The 14,117-nt window shown below is 33.4% G+C and overlaps 1 protein-coding gene across 1 annotated transcript; it reads left to right on the top strand.

The window, feature by feature from the left end:
• Positions 1 to 1,462: 1,462 nt before the first annotated feature.
• ceacam3 (CEA cell adhesion molecule 3) lies at positions 1,463 to 13,855 on the top strand. The gene is made up of 6 exons (XM_087303880.1): positions 1,463 to 1,691; positions 6,388 to 6,726; positions 8,614 to 8,655; positions 9,779 to 9,892; positions 10,022 to 10,047; positions 10,563 to 13,855. Exons 1-6 carry the CDS (start codon positions 1,640 to 1,642, stop codon positions 10,593 to 10,595), a joined length of 606 nt encoding a protein of 201 aa, XP_087160006.1. The 5' UTR covers positions 1,463 to 1,639; the 3' UTR covers positions 10,596 to 13,855.
• Positions 13,856 to 14,117: the final 262 nt, after the last annotated feature.

Here is a 14,117-nt window from a genome sequence, read left to right as displayed (position 1 = left end):
TAATTATAAAATGGCTTTATTATTATAATATAAATATATATTTTATTTTCTGTCTAGCAGTTTAAAGGCTACCTGCTCTTTCTGGGAAACTTCTACATAGTTCACTTATTTTACCTTTTGTTCTTTTCAACACAATCTTTTTGGATTAAAATGCTTTTTTGAAAATTCATTCATCATCCAAAATAATGTCATTTATTAAGACCTAATCAAAACACCTTGTTTTGCTTTTTACATGGGAAATTTTTATATCTATAAATGTACATATATGTAAACCCTTTTTTAGCAGATTCAAACAAGAAGTATAGCCTAAAGATTGATGTTTAACTCCTAGAATTTATGCTTATTGCTTTGTATTTAATAGACCTGTTCGTTTTTATGTTTATATTATGTTTATATTAACCTCTCATTTCCTCTTATTTCTCTCATGCATTTGTTATATATTTTATTCATAATTCTCTCTTATTGTTTAAAAAGGAACTACAGTTTGAAGAGCCTGTATTCTGTTTTATTTGTAAATGTTTTGTTGTTATAAATAAAAATAACAAAAAAAATATGATGACGCCATGTGATCGGTCATCATGACTGCAGCAACTTTGAGTCCCGGAGTGTCCAGCTGTCCGTCTTGACGGCTCCGTTATCAACTCCGCCCCCGCCTGCGCTCGGCTAATCTCGTTGATCACCGGCTGCAGCTGAGCTTCATGTCGAACGCACCTAATAATACAAGTTTCTGGCAGCGCAGCATCTCGTTGTCATATTTATTTTGCATTGTTTGCTGATTTTATTCAACAAAACCAGCATAAGCCGAGTGTTTAGTGCGAGTTGGAGCTGCTTTGCCGTATGGTGAATGCAGTAAGTGACTGTTATCATCAATAACGTTACTCGATTAGCACAAAAGTTCAGAACATACAAAAACAGAAAAAAACTTAATATTACCTATAAAATGTTCTGCCTTTGTGCTTTGTTTTCTTTGTTTGCTCGTTACTACACATGTACACAGCGCTAAAGTCCCGCATCTTCACGTAATAACCTCGTCTTGACTAGTGCGGTTGAATGACATTTGTGCTGGGAGCACTGTACCAATGTGGCGGCGCTATTGACGCATGCTCAGGGTCCCTATGCGGTATCTAGTATATATATCTATGTGTGACACCACACGATGAAATCTAGTCCAGGCATGCAGGGGTGGACTTAACCATTAAGCGAGGGAAGCAGCCGCTTTGGGGCCCGGGGATTTAGGGCACCCGATAAATGAATAGAAACCTATATTCATATATCTTTTTGTGCATTTTCTATCATCTGTTGTAAAATCTGTTAAGATTTCAAAACCGGAGTTCCCCACGAAAAATGGAACGTCCCGGTCGCACTGCTCATGCGTGAGAGGCTAGTCCGGTGTTGCAACATAGGAACTTTTCAGAACCACCTAGCGTCACATGTTCAAAAAGGCGACTAACTACTTTATTTTGGTGTTAGTGAAGGTTTTTGGAGACTCTCAGATACGAGAGAAATATTTTTTCGCGCCTTTGTAATGTTACGGCAGAAAAAGCACACTGAAAACGCTTGTTTGAAGAACTTTCACTTGTCTTAGTCTTTCACGCAATCTGCTTCGTTTTTTTCTTCATTTTTTTTACTTAAGAAGACAATGACTTTGAAAGTGACAATGAAAATGGTAACACTCACAGTGTTTGCATCAGGTAAGAACTTTTTGTTGTTCTCTTTTTTTATGACTATGGTTGTTTTATTGACAACATACAAAATCCAATCTTACACACAAAAAGCAATGATAGTAACAATGATAATAAATGAACAGGTCAGGTTAAATAATATTATAAACGCATATAAAACTGTAAAAAAAGAAACGAAAGAAAAAATTAACAAAATTTAACGGATGTATAATTAACACAAATACAGCAAGCGGAAAGAATGTCTTATGTGTCCGTGATATTTCCAAAATAATTATCATAATAATCCAAGAATCACTTTTCTTGTTTTAACCAGTCTAAGAGATTTAATAAAAACGTCAATTTAAATAAAAAATGTGAAATGTAAGGCTGCGAATTTGAGAATTTGTTTGTGAATGAAATATTTTCCATACAAAATAAAAAAAGTTAATAATGTAGTTCTCTGATATATCAATTTTACCTTTATAATTACAAATAACATGTTGTAGTTGAAAGGCTCTGGAAGAAGCAATGTAATTACCTATGAAGATATAAGCTATTCCAGAAGCTTTTTGTTTTCACACTGATAAAAAAATATGTGAATCAAGGTTTCATCTTAAGTTTTATAAAATGAGCATGAACTATCAACCTCTATATACTTAGCCAAAATACTATTCACTGGATATGTTTTATGAAGAATTTTAAAATGAACCTCTTTTTGTCTTATTGGGAAAGCAGTACTTATGAGGTAATAGCCAGGCTATTTTTATTTTAGAAAATTTGTGGAATGTAATTATTATATGTAATTATATAATATTATACAATAAATGCGCTATATAAATACACGTTACATTACATTACATTACATTATAATTTTTGTTGTCAAATAGACTAATTCCATTTAAGTTGAGCTCTGGCTCTTTAATAACATTTTTATTAAAAATTAAATGAGATTTTATAGGTTTAGCTAGCCCTAAAGGAATTGCTTTTTGCACAGCATTAAATTCCTTAAAAGGTAATGGAAAATTATTATTAGACATAAATTGTTCATAAGAAAAGAAGTTGCCTGACTTATCAAAAGTTGAGAGAATCCCAATTATATGCCTGTAAACTATGTGCATAGAAAAATTGATTTATTTCTAATTCTAATATTAAGGTTGTTCCGTAAAATGCATTTATGAGGTGAGAAATTGTGGCAATAACACAATTTCCAGGAAAGAAGAACCTGCTGGTGAAATTTTGACAGTACAATTGGCAATTTATTAGATAGATAATTACATTTTAAAATAAATGGAAGACCTCTAATTTAAAATATATATATATATAATTTGGAATTAAAAACCCATAAAGAGTTGGGGTATTTTAATCATCTTTTAATCCAATTAATTCTAAAAGTGTTTATTATGTCCTCAAAGTCTAACATTTCAAGTCCACCCTCTTTTCTACTATTTGCTAGAACTGTTTTCTTAAGTTTGATAAATGGTATTTATTCTTCTAAATAACGTTTAGAAATATTTTGTTAACTTCTTTAGCGGTAGGGATACTAACAGAAAGAGAAAATGAAGGATATACCAAACGAGACAAACCTTCTACTTTGGTCAAAAGAACCCTCCCATAAAGGGAAATGTCTCTTCGGAGACAAATATTAAAAATACTATGAGTTTTTTAAGTCTACCAGAAAAGTTAAGCTGTTGTCTAGCCGCTATATTTTTTGTTAAATATATACCTAAATACTTTACATTCTCTTTTACTAAAATACCTTTTAATAGGGAGTCATTAGTTTCATGAATCATCATAATTTCACATTTGGACACATTCAATCCAGAAGCACATGAAAATTCTTAAATTATACTTACAGCCCTTATACTTACAGCTGACATCTTTTAAAAATAAGGCAGTGTCATCGGACAACTGGGAGATTTTAATTTCTCTTTCACAAATCGATAAACCTTCTAGGTTAGGTTCATATATAATATTTAGCAGTAGCAATTCTGTTACTGAAATAAATAAAAAAGGTAAGAAAGAGCAACCCTGTCTCACTGCGGTTAATAGAAAATCTTTTGAAGGTGCTGAAGCTAATTAAAACAAAACTACTTATATCTCTATAAAGCATTTCAATAGCATTGACCAAAAAAAAAAATCTTTTTTATTCATGTACCAAATTAGCATTTTATGTAAAAATACATACTTAATTAGGTATTTTGTATTGTTATTAAAAACGTCATCCTTTAAGAGACAGTTATTAAATTTCCAATAACCACGTAACTTTGGATTCTCCTTATGACAACCTAATTTTAATATTAATTGGTTGTGATCAGTGAGGTGTGCAAACGAATGAGTTTTGTCTTTAACAAATTGTAAGGCTAATGAGGATAATAAAAAGAAATCAATTCTAGATTTTAAAGACAAATTACTGTTTGAACAAGTCTTGTGTGTCAGGTTGAAAAAAGCACCAAGGTTCTGTGAGAGAGAGGGAAGAACATATTGATAAGATGTTATTAGAGTTCAAATGAAGAGCTTCATTGCTTCTATATTGCCAAAAAAAGACACTACAAAATTATAAAAAATGTAGTATACTTTTTTGTTTCTTTTGATTTTTCATCTTTGTTAATATTTTGTTACATGATTTCCCCAAACATTTACATTGTGGGTGTATTCTTTTCTGGATTGCGACCTACTTTTTTGTTAGATTAGTTTCAGTTTTGGCTTTGGTATTTTCTACTCTATGACTCTGGTATTGACTGTAAAGTATCTTGTAGAAAATATTAATTTTAAAGAGATCTTTGGAGATATGGGTAAATTCTCACCTGTAGTAAGTCAGTGATGCCTCTGTGAATATACTACACCCTTTAAAATCTTAAAATTACAGTAGGGTGATTTACTGTAAATATTTTTCAAAAATATTTGCATGCTGTATATTTATATTAATAATTTTTTAAAAATAAATCTCACTTATAGCAAGACTGTCTGGCTTCTGGGGATGTGCTACAAACTTTTAAATGAAAAATATAAATAAAATAAATAAATAAATACAGTTGGGTGAATTACTGTAAGTGTTCTTTAATATACTGTACAAATATGAATGGAAATATGGGAAACTCTGACCTCTAGTAAGTCAGATTAGTCTCTAGGAATGTGAGCACACATCAGAATAAGAAGCTCTAGGTAAACTATTGTAAATATGTTTTTTTTATATATTTGTGTGATGTATGCATAAATGAAGGGGGAATTTGAGAAAATAACATTAAGGTGCTTAAGCTGATGTGTACTGTATGCTTATGACAAGAGATATTGCCTATTTCTGCCTTGTATGTACCGTATAGTTATTGGTATAGTAGCCTTGCTACCTGTAGTAAATCATTCTGGCCTCTAACCATTTACTGGAATTTTCTAGAAATGCTTTTTTCTTCTTTGCTTCACTGTGCGTTTTGATTCCTTCTATGTAATTTGCAGATGATCCCTAAAACTGCGTGTGCGATTGTCCAGCAAATATCAAACCTAAAACCAACCTTGTAGAGCTGTTTTAGGCTTGACAGAATTCCATGTATAACAATAATATTGCACCTTTTGCTCAAAATCGGTGACCAATGTCTTAAATACTAGGGCTGCTCGATTTTGGGAAAAATCATGACCACGATCATTCAAAGCGATTATCAGTTAAAGTCAAAATTATTAGCGTTCCTCACAATTTTTTTTTTATAAATATTTTCCAAATGATGTTTAACAGCAAGGCATTTTAACAGTATGTCCTCTAATATTTTTTCTTCTGAAGAAAGGCTTATTTGTTTTATATTGGCTAGAATAAAAGCAGGTTTAAATATTTTGAAACCCATTTTAAGGTCAATATTATAAGCCCCTTTAAGCAATATTTTTTTTATTGTCTGCAGAAGAAACTACTGTTATAAAATGACTTGCCTAATTACCCTAACTTTACCCCAATTACCCTAGTTAAGCCTTTGAATTGCACTTTGAATCTGAATGCTTGTAGTTTGAAAAATATCTAGTAAAATACCATGCACTGTCATCATAGCAAAGAGAAAAGAAATCAGTTTTTAAAAATGAGTGATTAAAACTGTTATGTTCAGAAATAAGTACAAATCATCTTTCCATTAAACAAAAAATAGGGAGGAAAAGGGCTGCTAATATTTAGGGGGGCTAATAATTCTGTCTTCAACTGCATATATGCAGTTATTTTCCTCCCTGCAAAATAAAGAGAAATTAATACAATAGAATAAAAATATGAAACAAACTGTGCTTTAAGCATCTTCAATGTAAGAAAAACACTTTGACTACAGCCTATATTTCATCATGTGATCATATCTGTTTGGAAGATTGTAGAGGTATATTCAATTTTATTTGTGTCGAATTAGCACATTTTTTACATGTTGTCAAATGTTGCCTTATGAGAGTAACCTGAGCCATTTTAGTGACCCAAAGAAAATGAAACATTTGAAAATGAAACCTTTCCATGACAATTAAACTCTCTTAACCAATAGTCGCCATGGCTGCCCCTGCTTCATAAAATTTTAAGAATTTAAGCCTTTGTTTTTGGGATGATCTGCTGGTCTGAGAATTGTTTCACTCCCAATTAAATTAATTCTTCAGTAAGTTTGATTGAGCAAATTGGTTCATGTGTCCAACAATCACACATATATTCACAGTGCTTTGTTGTATAATTTGTCCTATTATCCTTGATTGAATTCTGACTAACTGTTTATTTGTTTTCCAGGTGTTCTCTGTGCTGGTTCAGATGTCGTGTCAGTGTCTGTGAAGAAGGGAGATTCAGTCACTCTACACAATGATTTCAAAATCACCAATCAATATAAGATTAGATGGTATTTTAAAAGCACTCGAATAGCTGATATTGATTTATCTAATGGTAAGAGCTGTACAGATGTTCAGTGTAATGAAGGCACTGAGGGATTCAGAGACAGACTGAAGCTGGATCATCAGACTGGAAATCTGACCATCATGGACATCAGAAACACAGACTCTGGAGAATATACACTAGAGGTCATTATCAGCACTGGTGGTGACCATGAAAAGATCTTCAGTGTCACTGTCTATAGTGAGTATAAAAAGCAGGGCCCCGTTTCAAAAAGGAGGTTAAGTGAAAACTCAGAATATTTTAACCCTGAAATGACCACTTCAAAATGGCAGGTTTGTCAAACTGGAAAAAAGCAGGGTAAGGCAAGCCTGTTTCTGAAACAGAGGTAACTTTAACTCTGTTAACCATGGTAACTTACTCTGTTAACCCAACATGGTCAGGAACAGGTTTTATTCTCTAAACTCTAACCGTACGTTCACACCAAAAGCGGCGAGAGCGTCAAAGTAGCCGGAAGTCATTCATTTTCAATGAGAGCCGGCGGCGATAGGCGATGATAAGCGGCGAGGAGCAGCGCGGCGCGTCTTCGCCGGCGTGAGCGTCGAGGAGAGTTGAAATGAAGTCAACTTTATGGTAATGAGCTATGACGCGGTTCGGCGGCAAGCAATCAGAATAAAGACGTCCACCGCTTGATAGTAGTTCAGGGAACACAGACCTGTGAACTTTGGTTCCGACCACAGTTGTTCCCAAGGGTTTGATTATTGCGGTCGCCGGATTTCCAATTATTTACAATGTTTTCTTACAGGAACATACATTAAATAAGTTACTGGCGAGTTACTGATGTTCATTAATGTTATATAAATTTATCTTTAAAAAGCGGGAATCTCACGCGATGTGACAGTACAGAACAGTACTGCTGCTTCAGGATATTTCAGACATATGGACACATATTTGAAAAATAAAGCAAAGCCACACCACATGCAACTTGATCTTCCATTGTTGTATGAATTTGATAAGAAGTGCGCAACATTTTCACGCTAAAAACTTGTCTTATGCAGGAATGTAACTGATAATGCTGCAACGGCTCCTTTAAGTACGAGATCAATGTAGCGAGTTTTGACGCTCTCGCCGCCGGAGCTGAAGGCAGACAGCGTTGTCGCCAGGGCGGCCAGAGCGACCTTGGACGCTCTCGCCGCTTTCGGTGTGAACGTACGGTAAGTTTCTGTTGGTCTCCTTCCATTTTTTAAATATGATTGTATTTTCTTTAATAAACATCACATATTACATTACTTTTTTATTATACTCAAATATTTAAATACTTTTAAATATTTTAAATGTAAACTTGTGCATTAACTTGAGCAGTTATATTTTCCCACGCTAATTCTCTGTTTCGTTGATATAGTTAGTGTATATATATATTTATTTTATTGTATTTTTTAAAGCAACACCACTATATCAACGAAACAGAGAATATATATATGGTCAAGTTCAGCTAGAGAAAATAATGCGGATTTCTTTTTTCAGATGTTGCCACAGTGACTCTTGATATCTGCACTCCATTGATAATGCCTTTTTTTTAGTTGCGGTGTGTGCTCTTAACTCTTTGAGTTGGTCTACTCAAATTTAATTGACCTAAAGTTGAGTTTTTTATCTCTTGGTAAGTCAACTCAGAGTTCAAGTTTAAACTAAGAGGTCGTTTGAACCTCCTTATTGAAACATGTTTAAATCACTTCATGACATGTTTATTATAACAGTGACATTCAGAGCTGTTTTTCTCTTTAGCCATCCTTAAACGGAACAGAATAATTGATCTACTGTCTCTAAGTTGCAGGATCATTTATCTCAGCCTTTAATTTAACATCTGTCATAATAACATAATTCAGGGTTTTGTTCTCCAGGACATATTGTTTAAGTGAAATTGTGGACTTACTTCATTTGGCTTTACAATTAAATGTGTCTTTGAGGTGTTTATAATATTTATTGTTATTATTATAATTTTATTATTATCATTATTATTATTATTATTATTATTACTATTATTCTTTTGTATTATGATTAATAGATACAAGACACCTGTTGAGTTTTCTCTCCAAAAAATATCCTTCAGTTATTTGTTGGTTTTTGTTTCAGGTGTTTCTGCTCCTGCCAAACAAGAGGTGGAAAAAACTCCTGGTAATAAAAATTATTTTTTAATTTTTTTATTTTATCATATGCTTATTTTAAAGAGGATTTATAACATCACATACCATATTTCAGTTTATCAGTGGAAATGATATCTGGGTTGTTTTGCATACCTTTGATGAGAATTAAAAAGTAGAAATCATAACTGTACATTTAGGGACAGAACATATAATCCAGAAAATGTCAAACAAGTCTTCTTTCTGCTAATAATTGTAGCAGACCAGACCTATTTTCTGACATGCAATCTGCCTATTTTCTCTGATATAATAATAAAAATAACAATTTTGAATGTACTTTAGATGAACAAAATGTCTGTTTTATGAACTAAAAGTTATTCTAAAATTTTCCCCACATATTAAATCTCTCCATTTCTCTTATATCCAGTTCTCATAATGTTGCTGCTGAAAACAGTCAAGTTATTTATCTGCTGATACTGTATCTGGACCTCAACCAGCAAAATAAAATCATTTGCTTTTTAGATGTTTGTAATTTCAACAGTTTAAATATGTTCCCTATTGTGTTTATTTTTTCTCCAGTGCTCTTGAATGTATAAACATTCATAATAAATATAAAAAGTTACTTCCTTTCCATAAGATAACACTGTTGTATGTTGTTTCTCTGTTTGTATTGTTGATTCAAAAGTAAAAACTAAATATTGTTTTTAAATAGTATTCTTTTCAACTGAATGAATAATTTCCTTGATCATAAGTAACGGTTAATAGTATTTCATAAGCTATTATATATCTGGTAAATAATCTAATATCTAACACCTGATGTGTCTGCCTTTTTGAGCAACCGGTTCAGTTTCTTCAGTTTTTTGGGGGGGGATCTGAATCTGTCTATATAAAAATATTGAATACCTTTATTATTGGCTATTAGTTAACTTGAAATAGCATGTTTTGTTTAAGCTCTGACCATCACAAACCCCAGAGAAGATGATAAGATTATGAGATAAAAAAGTGATCTAAATTGAAAGTTAATTTGTAATTCCTCTTTCACTTTAACACAAAGCAAACTGATTTATGCTTATGTATTTAAAATTGATATCAGCCGTACTGGATGGAGTGTCAGTCAATATCTAGCAATAACGAATGTCTGTCTCTCACTGTTTCAGATTCAGGTCTGTCTGCTGGTGCTGTAGCCGGAATATGTGTTGCTGTTCTGCTGGTCATTGGTGCTGCTGTTGCTGCTGTGATTTACATTCACAGACACCAACCAAGAAGGAAAGGTGGGTGTTATCTGACTGGAAATATGAGATTCATCATATGTAAATAATCTTCAATAGTTCTAAAAATATTCATTTTTCAACTGCACAAAGAAACTAATGATGTTATGTTTGTTATTGTTCATACAAAAGGGAGAGCAGCTGACATTAATGAACAGGTGAGAAACTGCATGCATTAAATCTCTCTGCGTTTTACCAGTTTATTTAGAAACAGTACACAGAATCACAGACAATAATCTGACATCTCTTTTTTTTGTTACTTTAGAATGACAAACAGCTTCATGATCAATTTGTTCAATGTAGCTATTAATTTAATTATGTATGTATAAATAATTTTCTGACCTTGAGTAAGTGGCACTGGACTTTTAGTTATAAGCAGAATTTCAATACTTGATCCATGCTAAACAATACAAACATGCAAATAATCCATAACAGGGAGCAGGATACAAGTACTCTCAACAATAAAAGAGTTTAGTCCTTTATTACTTAACATAATTTCACATATTTAATTGATCATTTGCAAGTATCATGTTATTGCTAAACATATAAAAAAGACAGGATATAAGACCACAATACCCTCTGCAAAAAATAAAAAAATCTCTATCTAAGCTCTATCTGTGATTTGTTTGCTTGTTTGTGTGACTGAATCATTCGTGCTTTTGATGTCTTACAGGAGCCTTTACAAGGAAACACATCCCCCGAGTAGATTGCAGAACCACAAGCAGCTGCTAATCCATAGTCTCATTCGCCTCTGGGACTCTAAGATCCTCTGGTATCCTATCCTTAAAGCTAATGAAAACTTGAACATGCAGGATTTCCGTTTGACAATTTTCAGAAAGTTTTTAACCACACTAATCCAAAGCACAACACAATCAAAACACTGTCATTCACTGGTCAGTTTTGCTTACATAATTGTTCTTCAACAAGTGGAAGAAAAACATCAAGGTTTTATAGGTAGCACTTTAACGAAGGGGTGTTTATACGACTGAAATGAAACGTTTACAATAGTGACAAGTTATGAATGTGAATGAGATTTATGATAACTGTTATTACGTGTCATTTGTTCAGTTATATAATTTTAAATGCAAAGGTGATATTATGACAACGTGACATAAATATGAGACATTTTAATTGTGTCATAATTATTTTTCTGATAAATTTTCTGTGGAACAAACTATGTCAATAAAATGTCTCATTAAGTGGCATTGCTCTGTCATAATTAAAAAAAAAATTTAAGAGCATCATTAATATTTAATGACATTATAATGACATTCAGTTTGTACCACTGTAGTTAAGGTTAAAAAAAATATTAATGGCAGTGTGTTTTAAAATTCATGACCTTTACAATGGCTTCATAACAATCATGTTTATGACTGATTATGACTTTATGAAGTGTTATGTTGTCCTGGTAATGTCAAGCTGCCATGACAAAGATGACGACTGGTTGCGATGTGTTTGTTTATGTCAAGTTTTTCAACAAACTATAGCTATGTTTCTTATCCACCTATGTTTATGTGCATTTTTGATATACGGATAAAAAATGGTTGATGGAATGATGAGCATCAATTTTGAAAATACACATAAAAAATAGGTATTTAGTAGGATAAACGTATTGTTCTGTAAGAAAAGATGAGCATGAACTACAATGAAAACACTTTACTGAACAAATTCCAGTATGAGCATTAAAAAAGGACGTGATTAATTTTTTTTTTTTTATAAGAGATCATGTGATGATAAAAATGTGTGTAAATGGTCAAGCTAGCAGGCTGAAATGCTGTTTTAGTCATTCTAAAATGCCTTAAACATTTCAGTATTAGTGTTATTATATTATTAATGACTTCAAGAACTGTCAAAAGCGTCTGTGCTCTGTGTCTCGCCTTCAATCTTCGTCGTTTATGCGCTAATCCAGTGTTTGCGCATAAAGTTAATTCGCATTTTTGGATGGAAACATACCAAATGGCATCTTTGCATTTAAACTGTCATAACTGGGCAAATGGCACTTTATAACAGTTGTGATAAGCATGCATAAAATCTCATTTGCATGCATGATGTGTTATCTTATGATTTTAAAGGTTTATTTTTTTTATTTTTTACGAATTTTTTTATGATTGTAGCTTGTCAGACTTGACAAAAATTATTGCAATGGCAAACTTTGAGTTTTCAATTGTCAAAATGTCAGACTGTATGACAAATTGACAATCCAGATGTGCCAAACACATGCAGTTTAACATAAGAGAGGTGAGGGTGAGGGGAGAGTTGTCCAACCTACAGCATCTAAACACTGGGGTACCTCAAGGCTCTGTTCTTGGGCCACTTCTCCGTCTACACGTCATCTCTAGGACCAGTCATTCAGAGACATGGATTCTCCTACCACTACTATGCTGATGATACCCAGCTATACCTCTCTTTTCATCCTGATGATCCCTCGGTTCCAGCTCGCATCTCAGCCTGCCTGTTGGATATTTCACACTGGATTAAAAATCATCATCTTCAGCTGAACCTCACAAAAACGGAAATGCTTGTAGTTTCTGCCAACTCGACTCTACCCCATAACTTATCAATCCAGATGGATGGGGCAACCATTACTGCATCCAAAATGGTGAAAAGCCTTGGAGTAACGATTGATGACCAACTAAACTTCTCTGACCACATTTCTAGAACTGCTCGATCGTGCAGATTCGCACTCTATAACATCAGAAAGATCCGACCCTTCTTATCTGAACATGTAGCTCAACTCCTTGTTCAAGCTCTTGTTCTCTCCAAACTGGATTACTGCAACTCTCTACTAGCCGGGCTCCCAGCTAACTCTATCAAGCCTCTTCAACTGCTCCAGAACGCAGCAGCACGAGTGGTCTTTAATGAACCTAAACGAGCACATGTCACTCTGCTGCTAGTCCGTTTGCACTGGCTGCCAGTTGCTGCTCGCATCAAATTCAAAGCTCTGATGTTTGCCTACAAAGTGACTTCTGGCCTTGCTCCTTCTTATCTACTCTCACTTCTGCAGATCTATGTGCCCTCCAGAAACTTGCGTTCTGTGAATGAACGTCGCCTCATGGTTCCATCCCAAAGAGGGAAGAAATCACTTTCGCTCACGCTCACGCTCAATCTGCCCAGTTGGTGGAATGAACTCCCTAACTGCATCAGAACAGCAGAGTCACTCGCTATTTTCAAGAAACGACTAAAAACTCAACTATTTAGTCTCCACTTCCTAATCTGCAATTGCCTCTCTGGATATCACACTAACTGAACCCCAAAAAAAAAATAAAAATAAATAAATTTACTAATACTTTCCTCCTTAGACTTTGCAGACCTGAAACTTGCCTATAGCACTTATTCATTGTTGCTCTTATAGTTGTGTAAGTTGCTTCCTTGTCCTCATTTGTAAGTCGCTTTGGATAAAAGTGTATGCTAAATGACTAAATGTAAATGTAAATAACCAGTCTGAAACATTAATTAATTAATTAATTAATTTTCTTAAGGAACCTGCATTAAGAAATTATTTCTCACAGCAAACTTAATTTGCAGCATTAATTTTACTCCTAACATGTCTGATTTGAAACTGCTTTTTTAAAGTTCTCCATGCGATTTGAAGTTTTGTGTGATCAGATTCTGCGCTTGTTGGTTCCTTGTTTGACGTTTGATCCAGGTGAAGTCAAGGCAGGAAAGTGCCTGAAATCATCTGTCAGAACTTCATCAGAGGGAAATAGCATCCATTAATCAGCTGTTGGTAAACATGTCAAACAAATGATCAAAGACCATGTATTTTAGCCCAGGATTATAGCAATATTTTAGGATTTAACAAATTTGTATCAGACAACCAAAGATGTGGATGAAACTACACATTGTGAGCCCAAACATTTTGTTCCTATGTTCAGCTTTTTATTCTGGAATTGTATATTTGTACAAACATTTATTTTATTTATTTATTTATTGTTGGAAAATAAAAAGAAAAATTACGAAAGAAAATCATGTCATGTCAGACTACAAAACATTTTTACATTGCAGTTGAGTAAAGGAAAACGATTATTGAAGTTTTTACATTACTGTGGTGGTTGGGTTCAGGTTTTGTAGGGGTATACATTAATAAAATACAATTAAGGGTTTTACTGAATAATATAAATCATTCTCGTTTACTTCCGTCTGCAGCTGAATCCCTTCTAGCAACAACCAGGAATGGAGTGGAGAGAGCAGATCCTATAGAGTTTGAGATAACAATATGTAAAAACAA

Source organism: Danio rerio, chromosome 22, assembly GCF_052040795.2.
Source record: "Danio rerio strain M-AB ecotype USA chromosome 22, GRCz13ab, whole genome shotgun sequence".
NCBI classification, from domain to species: domain Eukaryota; kingdom Metazoa; phylum Chordata; class Actinopteri; order Cypriniformes; family Danionidae; genus Danio; species Danio rerio.
The sequence above is the reverse complement of the archived record's forward strand: the minus strand, read 5'-3'. Positions and strand labels throughout refer to the sequence as shown.